Genomic DNA, 18,987 nt, shown 5'->3' with positions numbered 1-18,987 from the left:
CATAAAATAATGAATTTATTTACCTTGTTTAAACAGTTTTAGTCATTTCTGTTTTTGACTTTCACTTTATGGAAGGTTTGTTTTTTTTGCATTTTTCTCCTTTGGAAAGATCTCTGCTTTAATCATCAAACTGTCATCAGTGCAGTTCGTCATTTTTCATTCTGGGGATTATTTTGTTTTTTTCTGAAAATGTGATGAAATTCCAAAAAATGATCCAAGTTGAACGAGTTTATAAACCGCACAGGCGCATAGTTAATATAGTAACCCCTCTTTTCTCCTCTTCATATGTCTAGAAAAGCTGTGAACTCCCAAATCTGTGAACTGGAAAAATTCAGCTAAAATCAGTGACATTATAACCTCACATGAATTATATAACAGATTCTCTCTGTGTGTCAGTTTACCCACTCTAAAGAATTACAACAAGGCTTTAAAAAAAATCTGAAAAAGATGCAAAATGATCATCACATGTCTTGAAAAGTCTTAAAAGCAGTATAGATACATCTGAAAATAACATCGAAGCACCAGAAAAAGAAATGACTGAACACATGCAGAGAAAGTCAGAAAATGACAATAAATTAATGTTGATCAATCTAAAAGAGACAGAAAATATTAATTTTGATAAAATAACTGGAAAGAGTCATTTCACCACTCCTGTTTCCATGTTAAAACAAACACAAAAGCCAAGTCGCTGTATTAAAGCCTCTCTTCTCCTCATTATACCTCTAGAACAGCTGTGAGCCGAAGACATGAAGGTCCTGTTTGCACGACAATGATTTCAAATAAAAATGCAAATAGTTTGTCGTGTTTTTAGTTTCCTTTTACAAGACAACCTTGGAACTTTTCCTAAATGCTCCGACTATCATTGTGTCGACAGGCGGAAATTACACTTTCTGGAACACTATCTGATGTCGCCTCCGTGTCGACAGTGTGATAAATACTTAAATAGCTCTTCTATACATGCACAAGCAGATGGACAGTAACAACAATGGCAGCCTCAGGACTTCTGTTTAATTAATCAATTTAAGATGGGATGAAAGGACCTTAAAATGTCTCGAAATGAGAAAATGACAACTACAGTCATGACTGCTGTGAAATTGTCTAGTCTGCCTCCGTCAGACGTTCACAAAAAGACATGTAAACAAACAGGATGTATTAAAAAGTGCCTCCATAAGGAGGTTTCATGCTACAGCTGAGCTAACCAGCAGGATCTCCCTGACGGATAACCCCGCCCCTTCTTTCTTGCTCTCTTCCTCTCAGCTCCGAGTCTTCAAGCTGGCTCGCTCATGGCCGACCCTCAACACCCTCATCAAGATCATCGGGAACTCCATGGGCGCCCTGGGAAACCTGACGCTCGTCCTCGCCATCATCGTCTTCATCTTCGCCGTGGTGGGCATGCAGCTGTTCGGGAAGAACTACCAGGTGAGGAACGCCTCGTTTTAGACCCGCAGCTGCTTCGTTCTGCCTGTTGACGCCCTCTGCCGCCCCCTGCAGGACTGTGTGTGTAAGATCTCCAAGGACTGCGTCCTGCCTCGGTGGCACATGAAGGACTTCTTCCACTCCTTCCTCATCGTGTTCAGGGTGCTGTGCGGCGAGTGGATCGAGACCATGTGGGACTGCATGGAGGTGGCCGGTCAGCCGCTCTGCATCCTGGTCTTCATGCTGGTCATGGTCATCGGAAACCTGGTGGTGAGTGACCCCTCCCAGGTCCATAAACCAGCTTTAGGTTAGGCCAACATGAGTATGAGTATTTTAAACCAGCCACAAAAATCCTGATTGAGACTATCGGGAGTGCATCGGGAGGGACTGCTGTGTTTATGGCCTCCTGTTGGCTCCTAGAATACCTGGATTAGCTGCTCTGTCTGGATCCTGCTCACTCACCACGGGGCAATGCAGAAACAGATGTGCTGCTGTAGGATTTAGTTTGCACTGTGGGGGCAGTGTGTATCAGGGGATGATACTCCTCATTTCTACTCAGATTCCCGTTGACCTGTTTTCTTGTTGTTTTATTTAGATAACTGTTTCAGGAATAAAGACACTTTTTGGACTATGGGGGTATGTTTGTTTTGTCAGGAGGAACGCTTGTAGTTGAAGCTGTGGTTTCTGCTGTGCAGAGCTTTCTAAATCTTCATCTGCACTGCTGAGGAGACTGGAGGAGGCTTAATTTTATAGCTTTCTAGTGAATTTCAGACCATCAGAAAAAGTGGGTTTGAGTTTGCACTTTAATACTTGGGGAAGTCCACAGGGGGAATTTATTCTCCAGCTTTTCGCTCTGATGATGTTTTTAAAATGTGGGGAATTATTTGAGAATATGAAGAAATATTCAGTATGTCAGGTGGGATTGTTTAGGTATTTCCTGGGTGGAGTCTCCAACATCAGAGCAATTATTTTTTGACTGTGTAGAAGCGTTCAGCGTGCTCAAACCTCCTCACTACAGTGTTGTAATTTCAATGTGTACTGTGGGGGAGTTTGATGTTGAAATGCTTCACTAGATGTTTAGTTTCTTCATTGTTGCTGTTTTCTTTTCCCTGATGGCACCAATGTTTATTGTCATTTCTTCCTCAAAAATATGAGAGATGGTTGGCACTATGGAGGGCTGTTTTCCATGCTTGGAGGGACTTTTTGTTTGTCATTCCAAAAATCGAGGACTTGAAGCTCTGTGTGGATGGTGCCTCCTCCTCACAGGGATAATTGGACTAATATCTGCTGATGAGGTTACTTTGCACCGTGGGGGGAGTCTGCAGGAGGGACGGCTGTGCCTGCTGTTTGTTGTTGTTTGTTCTCCTTTTGTTGTTGTATTTCCTGAATGTTGACTTGTGCACAGACATCGACTCGGTGGTGTTTCCCTCATGTACAACACATGTAATCTCTCGCTCTCTCTCTCTCTCTCTCTCACACACACACACACACACACACACACACACTCAGCCTGATGCTGAGTGCACAACTCGCTGGGCTGAAAGGAGGCGGGAAAAGATTTTGTTTCTTGTGATAACTATCTGTCATCTCATCTTACAAACCCCCCCCCCCCGCACATAAGCACACACTTAACAGCTCATTTTGCTTCAGTCACATGCACACACACACACACACACACACACACACACACACACACACACACACACACACACACACACACACGTTTACAGCTCTAAACACATCAATCAATCCATCAGTCTGTCTGTGTGTCCTAATCAGAGGGACTGAGAGCAGACAGGAGGCGGTAACCTGAGAGGAGAAAGTCTCCTTATCTGATGGTCAAACACGTGCACACACTCACACATGCATACACACACACACAAAACAATGCAGTAGAAAAACAGCTGCAATTTCTGCCATGGTAACCTGTTCTTTTGCTAAAATTCAACTCAGTTCAATTCATTTGAGATGTAAGTCACTCTAAAACTAGTTTATTACGAAGTGTGAAACTAATTAAAATCAACATTATTACCAAGTCAGAAGCTAGCTTCAAATCAGGTGTGGAACTTGTTGAAAACCCCATGTGAAACTATTTTACCCAGTTTAAAACCACATCTGAATCCAGTTGAAAACCAGGTCTGAACCCAGTTTAACACCAGATCTGAAGTCAGTTTAAAACTAGATCCGAAGCCACTTCAGAACCTGGTCAGAATTCTGTTTAAAGCAGGTTTAATGTCTAAAAGTTTAAAAACCATCTACGTCTTCTTCAGCGCCATCACATGGCAGCACATTGTATTGCAGTTTAAAGAAACAGCCAAAATAACTGAATAATATCCCATGAAACACTTTCCTGATTTTTTGGTGGCACAATGAGCCAGTTTTCAAAGGGCCTAGTTTTTAAAGAAGATCTACAATCCTATCCCAACATGCTGTTTTTGTCAATTCAAATGAAAACGCTGAAATTCAAGAAGAGACTTTATATCAGTGTTTTGTTTTGGGGGTTTTTTCAGTGTGTTTTCCAGTCTGTGTCTGTCTCTCCTTCTGTCTCTTGTCTGTCCATTACCGAAGTCCGACGTTGTCTGGAAGACGCATCACATCACAGCAGCTCCATTTGGACCAAAAACACATTAAGAATGAACTTTCTTTTTTTTTTTTCCAGTGTAGATAACGACGACAGGAAGAGGCTCTTTATTTATTCTCCTCTGTTTTATTGGAGTTATTAATATACACTGAAGTGTATTCACCAATCTGTGTGTGTGTGTGTGTGTGTGTGTGTGCGTTCTCGTATTTCTATCCTTGTTGGGGCCAAATGTCCCCACAAGGATAGCAAAACGTGAAACGACGTGCCTTGTGGGGACCTTTTTCCGGTCCTAAGTAGGAGAAACAGTGTTTTCTTGACCATGTTGTTGTTACTGAAAAAAGTAAAAGTGCAAAAACATTTCTTTAGGGTTAGGCTTTGTTGTGGTGTGGGTTAGGGTTAGGGTTAGGGTTAGGGTTAGGGGCTAGACATGAATGGGAGTCAATAGAAGGTCCCCACAAGGATAGAAATACGAGACTGTGCGTGCGTGCGTGTGTGGCAATAATAGAGACTCAGTCATCTATTTAGTTTAATGGTCTCATGGATATTTAATAATGAGCACGATAGGCCAGGCGTACAACAAACACACACACACACACACACACACACACACACACACACACACACACACACACACACACACACACACACAGTCAACAGCCTCTTATTCTTGTCTTGTCACTGAGATGTAAAGTATCTCTTCCTGCAGAGGGATATACTGACCTCTGTGTGTGTGTGTGTGTTTGTGTGTGTGTGTGTGTGTGTGTGTGTGTGGGTTGACGAAAAACATAATGCTTGAGGGAAAAGGTAAACTGAGGATGATAAAGTCAACAAATGTAAAAGAAAGAAATGAATCTAACAAGTAGAGGATGGAGGTGTGAGAGCGATGGGAGCAGATTGACCAGCAGAGGGATGAAGTGTAGAGAACAGAGAGAAACCAGGACCAAACATGAGGAGGAGGAGGAGAAACCTCTGAGGAGTCTGTGAAGGTCAGATGCACTGATGGAGGGATGAAGGACGACAAGAACTCAACTCTGTTTCACTTCAACGTGTCGGACCGCCATGAGAACCGCTCCCAGGGTGGAGGTGGGACCTGGTTACCATGGCAACTGACCTCTGACACTGATACATGCACACAGACAGACGTAGACATGTACAGACACTGACATGGACATATACGTGTGTGCGTGTGTGTGTGTGTGTGTGTGTGTGTGTGTGTGTGTGTGTGTGTGTGTGTGTGTGTGTGTGTGTGTGTGTGTGTGTGTGTGTGTTGCTGAGCTGAACGTGATAAGCATCCCTGCTTTCAGGAGTAAATGCAGATAAAGCCAGAGGTGGGGAATTACCTCTTATCTAGTATATGCACACGGGTATGTTACTGTGTGTGTGTGTGTGTGTGTGTGTGTGTGTGTGTGTGTGTGTGTGTGTGTGTGTGTCTCTGTGTGTGTGTGACTGCAGGCAGCAGCTGAGTCAGTCCTCGTGTGTGTCACACCATGACAGCACACGAGATGAACAGAGCAGAACACAGGCGAACAGTGACTGTGGTAATCTCTGTTCTCCTCCTCACATCTGTAGAATATCTGTCAACAGCTCAGTGGAATGCTGGAGGTTTTTGAGATCTTCTCCACGAAAAACTAGGAAGTGAAGAGAACAAAGCAAAGGTTCTACTGCAAGTTCTGTCAGTTCTCATCCTGCAGAGTCCTTAATGAAGTCAAGGCCTTGTTAAAACGTTTTCAATTGAAAACACAAATTCTTCAATGTGTTGTTGCGTCCGTTCACTCAACGACGGTGCTATTGGATTGCAGGAACTGAGACACAACAGGTTGAACCGACTGAGGTTTCCTTACCGACTTCAATGCATTCTGGGATCCGACAGAACTCCTCCTGACTGGATCTTGTAGACACTGAGGAGGAGGATAGTCACTGATGAAGCTTGAACACTGTAATAAAACCTGAGGCTGAGCCTGACCATTCTCCTGCAGGCCGACGGAAACGCAGGAGCTGACTTTATGATAACACTGGATCTTTTTGAAGATGCTCCAACTCTATCTTCATGGAAATGGGGGGGAAATGCAACTTTCTGACAACGTTCGGGCTCCGTCTCTGTGTCGTTGACGGAAACGCTGCTTTGAGCGCCACATAAACGGTTCAAGTTGTTGGACAATATAACATCGACGGCCTGTCATGACTGCCAGTCCATAGTCCACAGGTCATTCTGGGTTTTGACCCACCATCTAGTCTGTACCATTTTAAAGGGCTCTCGTGCGGGGAGAACAAAAATTTTCGTCGAGAGGTCCAGAGAGGAAGGTACCAGTGTTCAGTCATCGTACCAGTGTTCTCCACGCAGAGCTTCCATTCAGGAAGCTGCTGAATGGGAGGAAAGTTCAACCCAGGTAGAGCAGGAGAGTCCTGGAAGCAGCTGCTGTCCTGGAAACATCCGAGCTTCGTCACAACACACACACACACACACACACACACACACCTGAGAGGGGGATGGTGGTGATGAATGAGCGGCAACACGATCTGTTTCTGGCGCTTCTCCTCGTCACAACAAACCTCCGTGAGCAAAGCCTCCTGGGAAAATGGCTGCAATGTGAGAGATGACAAACAAGTGTGTGTGTGTGTGTGTGTGTGTGTGTGTGTGTGTGTGTGTGTGTGTGTGTGTGTGTGTGTGTGTGTGTGAGACCCACTAAACCACTATGAGACAAGGAGACGAGGAGGTTATCTGGACCTGCTCTATAAGCAGTTTAAGCACATCAAGGAGAAACGACCTCTTTAAAATCTACTAACACAGAGAGAAAAGGATGTAGTCATAAGTGTGTGTGTCCTCAAAGCTGTGACCTCGACCTCCACACACACACAGCCCCACACACACACTCTGGAATGAGCTGGAACACTGACGCTGAGCCAAACATTGTCACCGGCCCCATGGAAGGCTTTAAACGGGCCGGCCGGGCTCGGGCCCAAAAGGTTGGAGGGGATCAGGACGCTCTGTGAGGAGCGACTGGCATGGTTTTAATCCAGAGAGTCAATCAAACTACAGCAAGGAGGTGTGAAACACAATGAACAACAACCATGCAAAGGCAGGGAGAAGCAAGAGAAAATCATTCAAACCTGAGCAAAACGAAGAGAATCCAACAAAAAAATGACAAAAAAGTGTCAAAATATGACAAACTGTCAACAAAAATTAGACAGAAAATGACTGAATATTCAAGAATAAGCAAATTAAAGGGGAGGCAAGTTTGAAGAACTACAATGGAGTGATTAAGGAGAAATGTAGTGAGAGGAAGATGCTCTATAATCCAGTTGTTAGGAGGAAATTCTCTACAGTCCTGATGTTGGGAGGAAGATGCTCTGTAATCTTGATTTTGGGTGTGAAATACTTTTATCTGGATGTCAGTGGAGGAAGATCCTCTATACGTCATTTCAATTCAGTTTTATTTATATCGCGCCAAATACAAAATCTTCACGTTTAGACATTTTTACAGAGAAAACCCAACAGATCCACATGAGCAAGTATAAGCGATTGTGGAAAGGGAAAAAACCCTTTTAAAAGAAAGAAACCTTTGCAGAACGAGGCTCAGAGGTGGCGGTTTTCTGCTATACCGGTTGGGGTGAGGGGACAGAGAGACAAAGAACAGAACAGACAGATTGATTCTCTGAATGAACTCCGCTTGCAGCCGGTGGATCAATATGGGAGTCCTCAGATGGAAACCCTTAGAGAGAGACGGATCGGACATGGAAACAAAAATACTGCATGTTGCTGAAAAGGAAATTTTTATTTATTTATTTATTTGTGTGCTAGAAAACCTAAATTAACTGTTTAATCTATGATGTAAACAACTTCAACTATAGTTGCGTGCTTTCAGAAAATCTCTACAAGAGCAGTTTTTTTAGCATATAAAATTCCACTCTTGACCACATCAGATCTTCAGAATCCCGGCATAGAGCAGGTTGTAGGAACATTTTAGCAATTGTGTGAAATGAGTCTTATTTCCTCCTGGTGATTCTTTCATCCAGAATAAATGATCCAGCGTGAAGACAATTAATCAGTCGGACAATTTAAACTGCTGATAGGCTATATCCTGATTCAACTCAGTGAATCTACAGATGTGCACTTAAAGGAGGAGGAGGAGGGGGAGGAAGAGGTGGGAGGAGGAAGAGGAGGAGTGGGAGGTGGAGGAGGGGAAGGAGAAAGAGGAGGAGGAGTGGGAGGAGGAAGAGGTGAAGGCGGAGGAGGAGAAGGAGCAGGTGAGCTCCTGGTAACATGCTGGCTCAGCGAAAAACCCACTCAGACACTCGTTTGTCATGAAGAGAAACGACAAACTAAACATCTGCTCACCTGCTACACACACACACACACACACACACACACACACACACACACACACACTCCTTTAAGCAGGCTTTTCAGTCAGAACTCTACGTCGTTTTTCTGCATTTCTGTTATTTCCTTGAAAACTCACCGTTTTCAAAACTTTGCTGTTTAAAGCTGAAACTTTTCAGCAAAAACGATTCAGTTTCACTTAAAGCGTCACGTGAACAGGAAATAGATCTCCTGAAAAACTGTGAATACAGTTGAAATCAGTACCTGTGCTGCAGGAACTCCCTGTGAAAACTCAGAACAACTCCTCTTTCTACCTGAAAACATGTTGAACTTTACATCAGAGCAGCGTCACAGGCTGGATCCCGGCTTCGAAGCTGTTCCTGGTGGCTTTCGAGTGTGTTTCATGGTCGTTGAGCATTTCAGAACAGAAAGGAGGAAATCTTCTGAAGTCTGTTTCCGATGGGAAAACACACAGACACTAAAACACACAGATGTAATCCGGGTAAACATTAGCAGAACGTTAAAAAACTGAAAGGAAGTAATACAAACCTCTCACAGATGGTGTGTGTGTGTGTGTGTGTGTGTGTGTGTGTGTGTGTGTGTGTGTGTGTCCCACTTTCCCAGGCTAATTGGTATTTTCTGCTTAAAAAGTTAAATGAGGTGATATCAGGTGGTGGGGGAGGAGTGAGGAAGAGGAGGAGTGAGGAAGAGGAGGAGTGAGGAAGAGGAGGAGGGAGGAAGAGGAAGAGTACCAGGGACTGGGAAGTCTGCTGCGGCACACTCACACCAACACACATTTACACGTTTACACGTTCAGGTAAACACACACTTTCTTCTACAAACCATTTCCTCTCTCTTCCTGTGTGGACCAGCATGAGACTAATTCATCACCATCATCATCATCACCTTCACCATCATCATCATCATCATCATCATCATCATCATCATTATCATCATCACCATCATAATCCTCATCATCATCATCATTGTATCATTGTCATCAACACCTTTTGCCATCATCATCATCTTCACTACCATCATCATAATCCTCATCATTATATCATCATCATTATCCTCATCATCATTCTCATCATCACCTTACCATCATCATCCTAATCATCATCCTCATCACCTTCACCATAATCATCACCGTAACCTTCATCTTCATCATCGTCACTAGCTCTTCCTCTGGGACTGATGAGATCTCACACTGAAGGTTAATCAGCTCTAATGTGTTCCTCGGCCTCACCAGGTGGATTTGGTGTTTTTCTCTTGTGTCCACGGGTCAGACTGACTAAAGATGGCACTGCCCCTAAACCCCTGCCTGTCTGGTAACATCCAGCTCTGGGTTTTCTTCACACATCATGACATGAACACTGCTGAGGACTGGAAGGGTCCATTGATCTCATATCTAAGAAAAGTAAAAGGAAGAATTTCCAGAGTCGAGTTTATTTCATACAGTTTGTAAATCGCTGGATGTTAATTTAAATAAATCGAAAACATCAAGCGAACCATTTCGTTTTAATAAATATTCCATGATGTCGTCGACATGTGGACACACATCCATTCAAGTTCCTTCATTAATATTTATCTTAATTTACTGATGATCACTGATGTCTTCTATTCATATGATGCTAAATTACTTTTTTCATCAGTCTTGACAAGTGTTGTGATTGTCAGTGCATTATTTCTGAATTAGTACATCTAACTTGTTCAGTGTCGAAAAGATCTTTTTTTGTTCTTCTCGAGGATGAAAGGTCACACCTGTCCCTGTCAATTTCAGTCTTTAAATGGAAATAAAAGAGGAGTCTGGTTTTGTGACAGCAGATAGTGTGTAGACTCTGACTGGATCCACATCCAGCCACTCAGAGCCTGCAGGGGATTCCCCGGATAATGAGCTGGTGCCGTTTTACCAATTCTGCTCCTGTGATTGCACTCATGTTAACATCCAAGTCGTAATTACAACTGGGAATTCCGCTAAAAGCTCCAGCATGTCCAACTTGGCACCGAATTGTACGGAGGGGAAGTCCCGGCAAGGCGAGCCGGCAGCAGTGTCTCATGTGTTAAAGGTAATTAAACATGGAAATTTAATGGATGAAGTGGTGAAACACCTGTCACCCGACACTTCACGTTCAAATCCCACCTCCTGCATGAGTCGGTCCAAAAAGGCTTTCTGTACCAGTTGAAGGGCGGCTCCAGTTTGGGTCTGTCACAGGTTTTTTTCTTGGTATAAAACAGCTGAAAGTTCCAGAGAAGAGAGAGGAGGTAATGGTGACACAACAGTCCAGGTTGTGTTCAGACTTGTCGGCTTCATTTCGATTGGTGTGACTTCTCTGTGCCTGAAAGGTTGTGAAAGCCTCCATCTGAAACTGAGAGATCGTTCAGGCCAGGAGAGCCAGATCCACACTGGAAAGGATTAAAACCAGCTGCTGGTTCAGAATCAAACCAGAACCAGATGTGGAGGGGTGACATGATTGGCCTCTCCAAAACTAGTGATAACTCAGACCAAAAGGAGAATCCAACCAGTCCAGCAAACCCAGTCCAAAACCAACTAGTCCACTAAACTGGTCCAGCTAAATCCAGACTGGTGCCAGTGTAACAAAATACTAAACCAGGACCTCAAACAGCCCAGTTAACCCATCTAAAACCAGATTAAAAACGTGGTGATGCAGAACCACGAATTGAGATTGTGCGATTCCAGGCTCTTGATCAGTCCAGGACTGAAATGACGGGAAAGATACAGAATCAAAACAAACTGAACACAACTCAGCTGAACCAGACCAAACCAAACAGACCAAACTGAACAGCAGCCAAACTTGAAGAGTAGCTCAAGAGTTGCAGGTTTGAATTCCAGGTGGTGGAGAGTGTTTAGTACTCAAGACCGATGTCTTGACCTTAGCCTTGGAATGCTCTGGTCTTGGTCTAGACTTGATTGTGGCCCACTGATGTCTTGGTATTGTCTTGGTATGCTCTGGTCTTGGTCTTGTCTTGGTTTTGAACCCTTGAGGTCTTGGTTTTGTTTTGGTCTTGGGATGCTCTGATCTTGGTCTAGACTTGGTTTTGGCTCGATGAGCTCTTGGTCTTGTTTTGGTCTTGGGGTGCTCTGGTCTTTGTCTAGACTTGGTTTTTGCCCCTTGAGGTCTTGGTCTTGCTCTGGTCTTGACTTGTTCTCGCAGTAGGTGGTCTTGACTCTACGGAGACCAAAATTATTTAGTGCTGCTCTTTGAGAAGATTTGATTAAAGGTATCTTAAAGATGACAAATATGAAAAACAATTTCCAAGTAAAGGAACAACTTCTAAACAGAACTTTCCAAATAAAATTAAAAATGTAGATAAGCTATACATTAAAAATCTTAATCATATCATTATAATGAATTAATGAAGAAGAGTAAAAAAAAAAAACCTCCTAAATAATAACAGCTGGTGTAAATGAAAGCTTTCTTTAATTGATTAAACTTTGTATGTGTCGTTTTGAACGGTCAAAAAACGCAACTCTCAATGATTTTGTGGAGTTCGATGAGTAAAACAAACAGAAGACCAACAAGTGTTTTCACGTCGGTCAGCGATTTGCCATCGACGTATCGGACAGCAGCAAGGTCATCGGTTGAGCTGCCGGGGCATGTAGCCACGTTAACCAATCAGCAGCATCGATTCATCAGGTCTCAGTGCCGGCCCCGCGGCCAATCGGACACCAGCGATCCTCGGCTGGTGACAGCGGGCATGTGATTTCCAAACACACACACACACAAACGCGCTCACACACACACACACACACACACACACACACACACACACACACACACACACACACACACACACACACAGATTCCATACGAGCTGTTTCACTCACACACTGTCACTGTGTCACATTCAGACAACACACAATATGAACATTGATCACCCTAATGTTCACACACACACACACACACACACACACACACACACACACACACACACACACGCATGCTCTCTCTATTGCTCTCTCACTCACACACATAAAACATGCACACACACGTTGACCTAACATTAAAGGGCATGTAAATAGAACACGCTCGCTCTTGTCCATGTTCAAAGTGAGGACCGGGTAAATAGACATACTGAGGACCTGCATGTGTCCCTATAAACCGATAAACAGACTTTTTATGGTTATTTTAACTGTTCGTGGTACTATTGAGCTTCACACTTCTTAACTTCTTGTGAATACTGGAAAAACTGTATTTAAAGAGCAGACTTGAGGACCAGATTCGGGTTTATTTTTATTGGCTAACAAATGTTCACTATTGACACTTATTAAATTAAAAGAAATAAAGTATCTAATTTGATTTGAATCACGTAAACTCTCCTAATTAGCCTTTGTTCCCCACCCAGAATATGATGTCGTATTCCAGACTTAAACCTAATATAATTGGTTAAATGGGTTGTAATTTGTTATTTTGCCGGACGTGTCAGAAAATGCAAAATACCAATATATACAATAAGGAAAAAAAATATTAAGACTAGTTCAACATGTCTGAAACGTGGAAACAGAATTTCAGACTCACTCAACTCTAATCCTTCTTCTTATATTAAATAATAAACGTATGAATTTCGTACCTCCCGAATCATATATATAGAAAACAAAACATTTTTTAGCAGAAGTACACTGCTGTTTTTTTTTTTTACTTTTTAGTCTTTTTTTATTCTGCCTCAGCAATATGATCATCATTTCTTAATTTAATGCTAATTTATGATTTTTTTTTCAAACTTCGTACATTATTTTCTAATTTTTTTTTAAAGGTTTTAATATCTTTTATTTTTTCACAGCATTTAATAGAGTCATAAAATATGTTCAGGGATTCAACAACTGAAAGGTTCCTCCTGGCATTTGCGTTCTTGTGCTCACAATGTGTTTTTGTTTGTAGTTTTTGCTCTTTTTTTCTTCTACTCACCTCTTGATCAGTCACAACAACAGTTGTGCGTTGTGTTGTGATACATCCCCCCCCAGCATAACACACACACACACACACACACACACACACACACACACACACACACACACACACACACACACACACACACACACACACACAGAGGTCACAGATATTGACCCACTGGCCTCTTTTCTTCTTACACAAAGTGAAGCTGAGGGGGTGTTTCATCACAAAGTGTGTGTGTGTGTGTGTGTGTGTGTGTGTGTGTGTGTGTGTGTGTGTGTGTGTGTGTGTGTGTAATTGAAATGTCTTTAAATGTAGATTATTTGAATCAGTGTGATTGATGACAGAGAGCTCAGCAGGGGTTGATTACTCAGTTACTTCATCAGTGCTGTGTCTGAAACCTGCTGAAGTTCCTCTGAGCAGCTTCAACCTGCTGTAATCAGAGGACGGGAGCAGGAGACCGCCACCCGACACACCTGACCTCCACCCCGACAGACACACACACACACACACATGCAGCTGTGCTTGAAGAGACTCAGTGATCACTGACAGTGAGCCTCAGGCATTATTCAACGCAGCCTCAATAATCAAACCCACTCAACAACCCCGACTCTGCCCAACAGTGTGTGTGTGTGTGTGTGTGTCTGTCTGTGTGTGTGAGTGTGTGTGTGTGTGTGTACAGATGCACCAGTGACCTCTTTGCCCTCTGTCTCTCCTCTCTGTGTCTCCAGCTGTTGAACCTCTTCCTGGCTCTCCTCCTCAGCAGTTTCAGCTCTGACAATCTCTCGGCTCCAGATGACGACGGTGAGATGAACAACTTGCAGATCGCCATCCACAGAATCACCCGAGGCCTGGGCTGGTGCCGCAGACAGGTACACCGCACACACTGTACACAGTGTATTACCGTACATACTGCACACTGCAAGCTGCACACTTCACACACTCTGCACATTGCACTCACTGCACACTGTGCATAATCTATGCACTGCACTACACTCCACACACTACGGTTCAAACCACACTCTACATACTGTATGCACTAAACACTGTACATGCTACACACATTACATACCGCACACATATCTGTGCTTTATGTTGTTGTGTTTGATGTGTTTGTGTGCAGGTGGTGGATTTTTTTAATGGGAACTTGAAGCGTCGCCGTCAGAAAAGAAAAGAGGCCAAAGCCATGATGAAGCTGAAACGACTGAGTACCATCCACACAGAGGCCAACGGAGCCGTCATAGGTAACACACACACACACACACACACACACACACACACACTGCACACTGACTGTGACGTACACTGTTACACACTCACTTTAAACCACACTGTAACTATATGAGTACTATGAGGGGCTGTCATAGTTAACACACACACTTTAGCGAATAGGAGAACACTAACTGTAAAGGCCCGTTCACACCGCCAAATGATTTCTGCGTTTTTGCGTCCAAATATAATTGAAAAACAATCGGCGTCAGCGGCGCGTTTTTGCGGCTGACACTGAAGTTGGGAAATCTGAACTTTTGACGCTGCGTTTTTGCGGCAAACCAATCAGAGAGCGTCTCTATGGTGACGTAGGTCAGGGAGCGGGGACCGGAAGAGATGCACTACAACCAGCCCTCCCTCCCACCACAGACTCGCCGCGTGTCCTCGGGGGCCCGGCGTTGTTCAGCATCTCACCTCAAAATTGACCCGCATTCAACTTCTGGCGTGTTTGCGGTTTTTTTTTGTTTATGTTTTTTTTGACCCAGAAACACATTCGGGCTGAATGCAGCTTATAACTCTCATGCTTACTGTAACACAAATATAATGCTTGAACACTCACACTCACGGTAGGTCAAATGCAACACTAACACTCCCTGAAACACTGTAACACAACTGTAATGTGACACAAATGTAGCACTAACTCCCTGGAACACAAATGTAACGCTCACTGTAACACTGTAGCATGACTGCAACACTAACACTCACTGTATCATAAATGTAGCACACTCACTGTGACACTGTAGCACAATTATAACACTAACACTCACTGTAACACTGACAGTAACACATGCTGTAACAGTCACAACTAACACTGTAACACTTGCTGTTGCACAAATTCAAAACTTTAGCACTCACTGTTGCACATTGGAACGCTGTAACACACGCTGCAGCATGTTGCACTGCAACACATACTGTAACACTCACTACAACATTGTAGGACAACCATAACGCGTGTGCACACACACACACTGACTGACCCCACCGTCAACAGTCTGAGTCTTTGTTTGGGTTCATCAGTGTTAAGTGGATCACTCTGTTACATAAGTGCAGTGTGAACGGAGGACTGAAGGCTGGTGTGGTTCTCAGGCCGTCACGTGGAGAAATACGTGGTGCCTGAGGACGACAGCTACATGACCAACCCCAACCTGACCATCAGCGTCCCCATCGCCCCCGGAGAGTCCGACGTGGAGTTCCCCGAGGAGGAGGAGGAGGAGGAAGAGGGGGAGGAGGAGCAGAGCGAGGGCTCTGAGGGAGAAGACGAGGAGCAGGAGGAGGAGGTAAGAGGAGGAGAACACACCTGGTCCCCGCCTCCCCCCTCAGGTTCACACCGAACAGCCCCTGACTGTCAGCTGCTCTCTGCTCACCTCGTCGGCACTCCGGCTGCTTCACACTACCACTTACAAAATAGTTGGGACAACATGTGCAAAGCAAATGAAAACAGGGAGCGACGGAAAATGGATTTCAGGAATATCAGCACTTTTTTTAATTCACTCATTCTCACGCGCACACACACACACACACACACACACACACACACACACACACACACATTTTGAGGACAGTGGTTTTACTTATCATGTAATCTCAGTCATAACATGATGTGAAAAGGCTGAAACAGTTAAAATGGTGAAAAAATCCTAAATTAATTGTATGACTAAAGTAGTTCAAACGACTGACGCATCTGAAATATTTTAAGTGGATAACATAGCTAAAATTTCCAAAGCAGCTGAATCAGTTAAGTTAGCTAAAATGAATAAAAAAGCTTTAAGTACTGAAGTGTCTACAATGTAATGGCTAACCTAGCTAAAGCTGCTAATAATGTAAATACAATACCTGTGAGCAGTTCAGGACTGCAAAGTGCAATGAATATAACAGAAAGACTCTAATCTGTGTCATCTTCACTTTAAAAGGTAAATATCCCATCTGAATGAAGAGTGAGCATGTGTGTACAGGTTGGACACACACACACACACACACACACACACACACACACACACACACACACACACACACACACACGCACACACACACACACACACGCACACACATGCGCGCACACACAGATACATAGGCGCACACACACATTCTTTGACTTGGACCGAGTGGCTGAGCTCTCAGGGAGACGCTCCCTCCGGCGTTGCATTACGGTCCAGCATCTTCTCACTCTGTAGCGCTGCGTGTCTGAGGCGTGTTTGAGCTTAAAGGGTGTGTGTGTGTGTGTGTGTGTGTGTGTGTGTGTGGTGGGCACGCACTAAGGCAGCAGGAGGATGAGGAGGCAGAGATGTTTGGTCGTTTCCTCTCCTGTATGTGTCTAACATGAGATGACAGATTTGTGTCGTGTGTGTGTGTGTGTGTGTGTGTGTGTGTGTGTGTGTGTGTGTGTGTGTGTGTGTGTGTGTGTGTGTGTGTGTGTGTGTGTGTGTGTGTACGTACACACCTGTGCTGACTCAGTTCATCCCCTGCTCTCCTCTTTAATCATATCACGCACCTGTTCCCCTCCCTCACTGTTCCCTGGAGCCCCCCCATCCTGAGGGTAGAACTGTATGGAAATAGCCCCAGTGGGGGGCAGTTGCGACCCAGGGGTAGCTACAGGAAATCAAATGTACCTGTATTGAATGGAGTGTCTGACACATAAGATGTGCACTGTAACACAGTGTACTCTTTGTCATCTGGATTTAATCTTCTCTTCTAATTTAATAGTCTGCTGATTTTATTTTAATCTGTTGTTCAAAAAAAAAAAAAAAAAAACTTTTAAAGTTGTTTGGAAATGCTTGTGCAGATCCTGCAGTGGTTTAAACTACTGTGTGATGAAAATACATTGCTTCGAATTCAAAAAAATGATATATTTAGAGCAATAATCGACATTTATATTGTGTTTGAATATTGTTTGATTTAAAAAGAAAAAGTTTTGTGGATCGAAACCTGAGGAATCACTTCATGGTTACGATTGGAGGTGTGTATTACCTCCGCCAGGAGGTTATGGAATCACGTCGGTTTGTTGGTTTGTTGGTTTATTTGTTAACCACATTTCGGAAAAAGTAATGGACGGATTGCAATAAAACTTTGTGGAGAGGTGGGTCTTGGGCTAACTTACAATCCATTAAATTTTGGTGATGATCCGGATCACTGTCTGGATCCAGGAACTTTTTAAAGGATTCTTTATCATTGAGAGATAGGGCAGTCTTTCTCATAGTTGGGCAGGCCCGCCGACAGGGGGTGTACGGTGACTGATTTGACCTGTGGGAGAGGTCTGCGCTCTCTGAGTGCCAACTTCTTGTTCAGATTTTTGTTTTAATAGTATATTCCTACTAAACTACAACAGTAGACTTCTTTTTTTCATTTGTTTTTTACTTGGCAATATCACACACACAGTGAGTTTATAATGTCATTCTGCTGCTCTCCAACATTATTAAAGAACAATCAGGTTAAACTTCGAATAATCAAAGCAATCTAGCTTTTAAAATAAAGTGGCTCGAGGAGTGAACCCTGTAGAACTCCTTCAGGTTTACTCAACAGTTGAGCTTCTGTCTTTCCCAAAGCAGGGAACCATAGACATATCACCTTGATGGTCCATTCTGTGTCTGTTTGGAAGAAATGTTCTCCTTATATGCCGATGATGGTGTGATGTATGGTGAGAAATGAATGAGAGCAGAAAAACTATTTTGTACAGTCATAGAGCTCATAAGCAGAAGTACATGTGTTCTCTGTTTCACTGAGATGAAGCATTTAAAAAAGAGAAACTCTGGTAGCTGTTGGAAGTCGCTTCTTCCTCTTCATATCTGTAGAAAGGCTGTGGACATTTCGCTCTCTGTCTTGGTTTTTGTATCATGCTGTTAGAAGGTCAAAGGTCAGTTACTCTGTGTTGTCGCGGTGGGTCAAGGATCAGGTCAGTTTGAGGCTTGTTAGGAGGGATTGAACAGAAATTTAAATATCTTCCAGATCAGAACCTCAATTCTCTAGACTGTCATTCCTCAACTATTTCAATTGGAAATAGTCAAGTACAGAGATTTTTTTTTCTTTAAATGTCCCTTTTAAATGAAGTGTTTTGGGGTTTTTTTCTCTGACGCAGTCTGCATGGTTGAGAATATGTTTTTAAAGAGGAGCTCATGAGCTTTCCGGACAGAATTCAGCTGGAAGCGTTTCAGACAGAAGCAGATCTATGCTGTTCACTTCTATCTTCAGTGTATCTCTGTCAGAGCGCCGCACAGCAGCCAGTTAGCCGTGAGGGAATGCATGCAGAACACACACACACACACACACACACACACACACACACACACACACACACACACACACACACACAGTGACCTAATGTGAAAGGGCAGCGTAAATAGAACAAAACTCAGGAACATATTTTCCCCCTAAAAAAACGGCTGTTTGTCGACTCATCGGGGAGCTGCTGTGTTTGTGAGTGTGTTTCTGTGTGTTTCTGTGTGTTTCTGTGTGTGTGTTGCTGATGGGGGTTCTCAGGGTACAGCCGGGGTTTA

General features: G+C 43.5%; 1 protein-coding gene across 1 annotated transcript in view; it reads left to right on the top strand.

Moving 5' to 3' along the window:
* The window catches only part of LOC115393909 (sodium channel protein type 4 subunit alpha-like), a 153,780-nt gene that overhangs the window by 91,828 nt on the left and 42,965 nt on the right, over nucleotides 1–18,987 (top strand). Inside the window, exons 18-22 of the mRNA XM_030099011.1 lie at nucleotides 1,258–1,419; nucleotides 1,492–1,686; nucleotides 13,963–14,103; nucleotides 14,355–14,475; nucleotides 15,587–15,777. Of these exons, the coding sequence (XP_029954871.1) occupies nucleotides 1,258–1,419; nucleotides 1,492–1,686; nucleotides 13,963–14,103; nucleotides 14,355–14,475; nucleotides 15,587–15,777 (810 nt within the window). The remainder of the gene's footprint in view (nucleotides 1–1,257; nucleotides 1,420–1,491; nucleotides 1,687–13,962; nucleotides 14,104–14,354; nucleotides 14,476–15,586; nucleotides 15,778–18,987) is intronic.

Source organism: Salarias fasciatus, chromosome 9 (assembly GCF_902148845.1).
Source record: "Salarias fasciatus chromosome 9, fSalaFa1.1, whole genome shotgun sequence".
In the NCBI taxonomy this organism is placed as follows: Eukaryota; Metazoa; Chordata; class Actinopteri; order Blenniiformes; family Blenniidae; genus Salarias; species Salarias fasciatus.
This window is presented reverse-complemented; position numbering and strand designations above follow the sequence as displayed.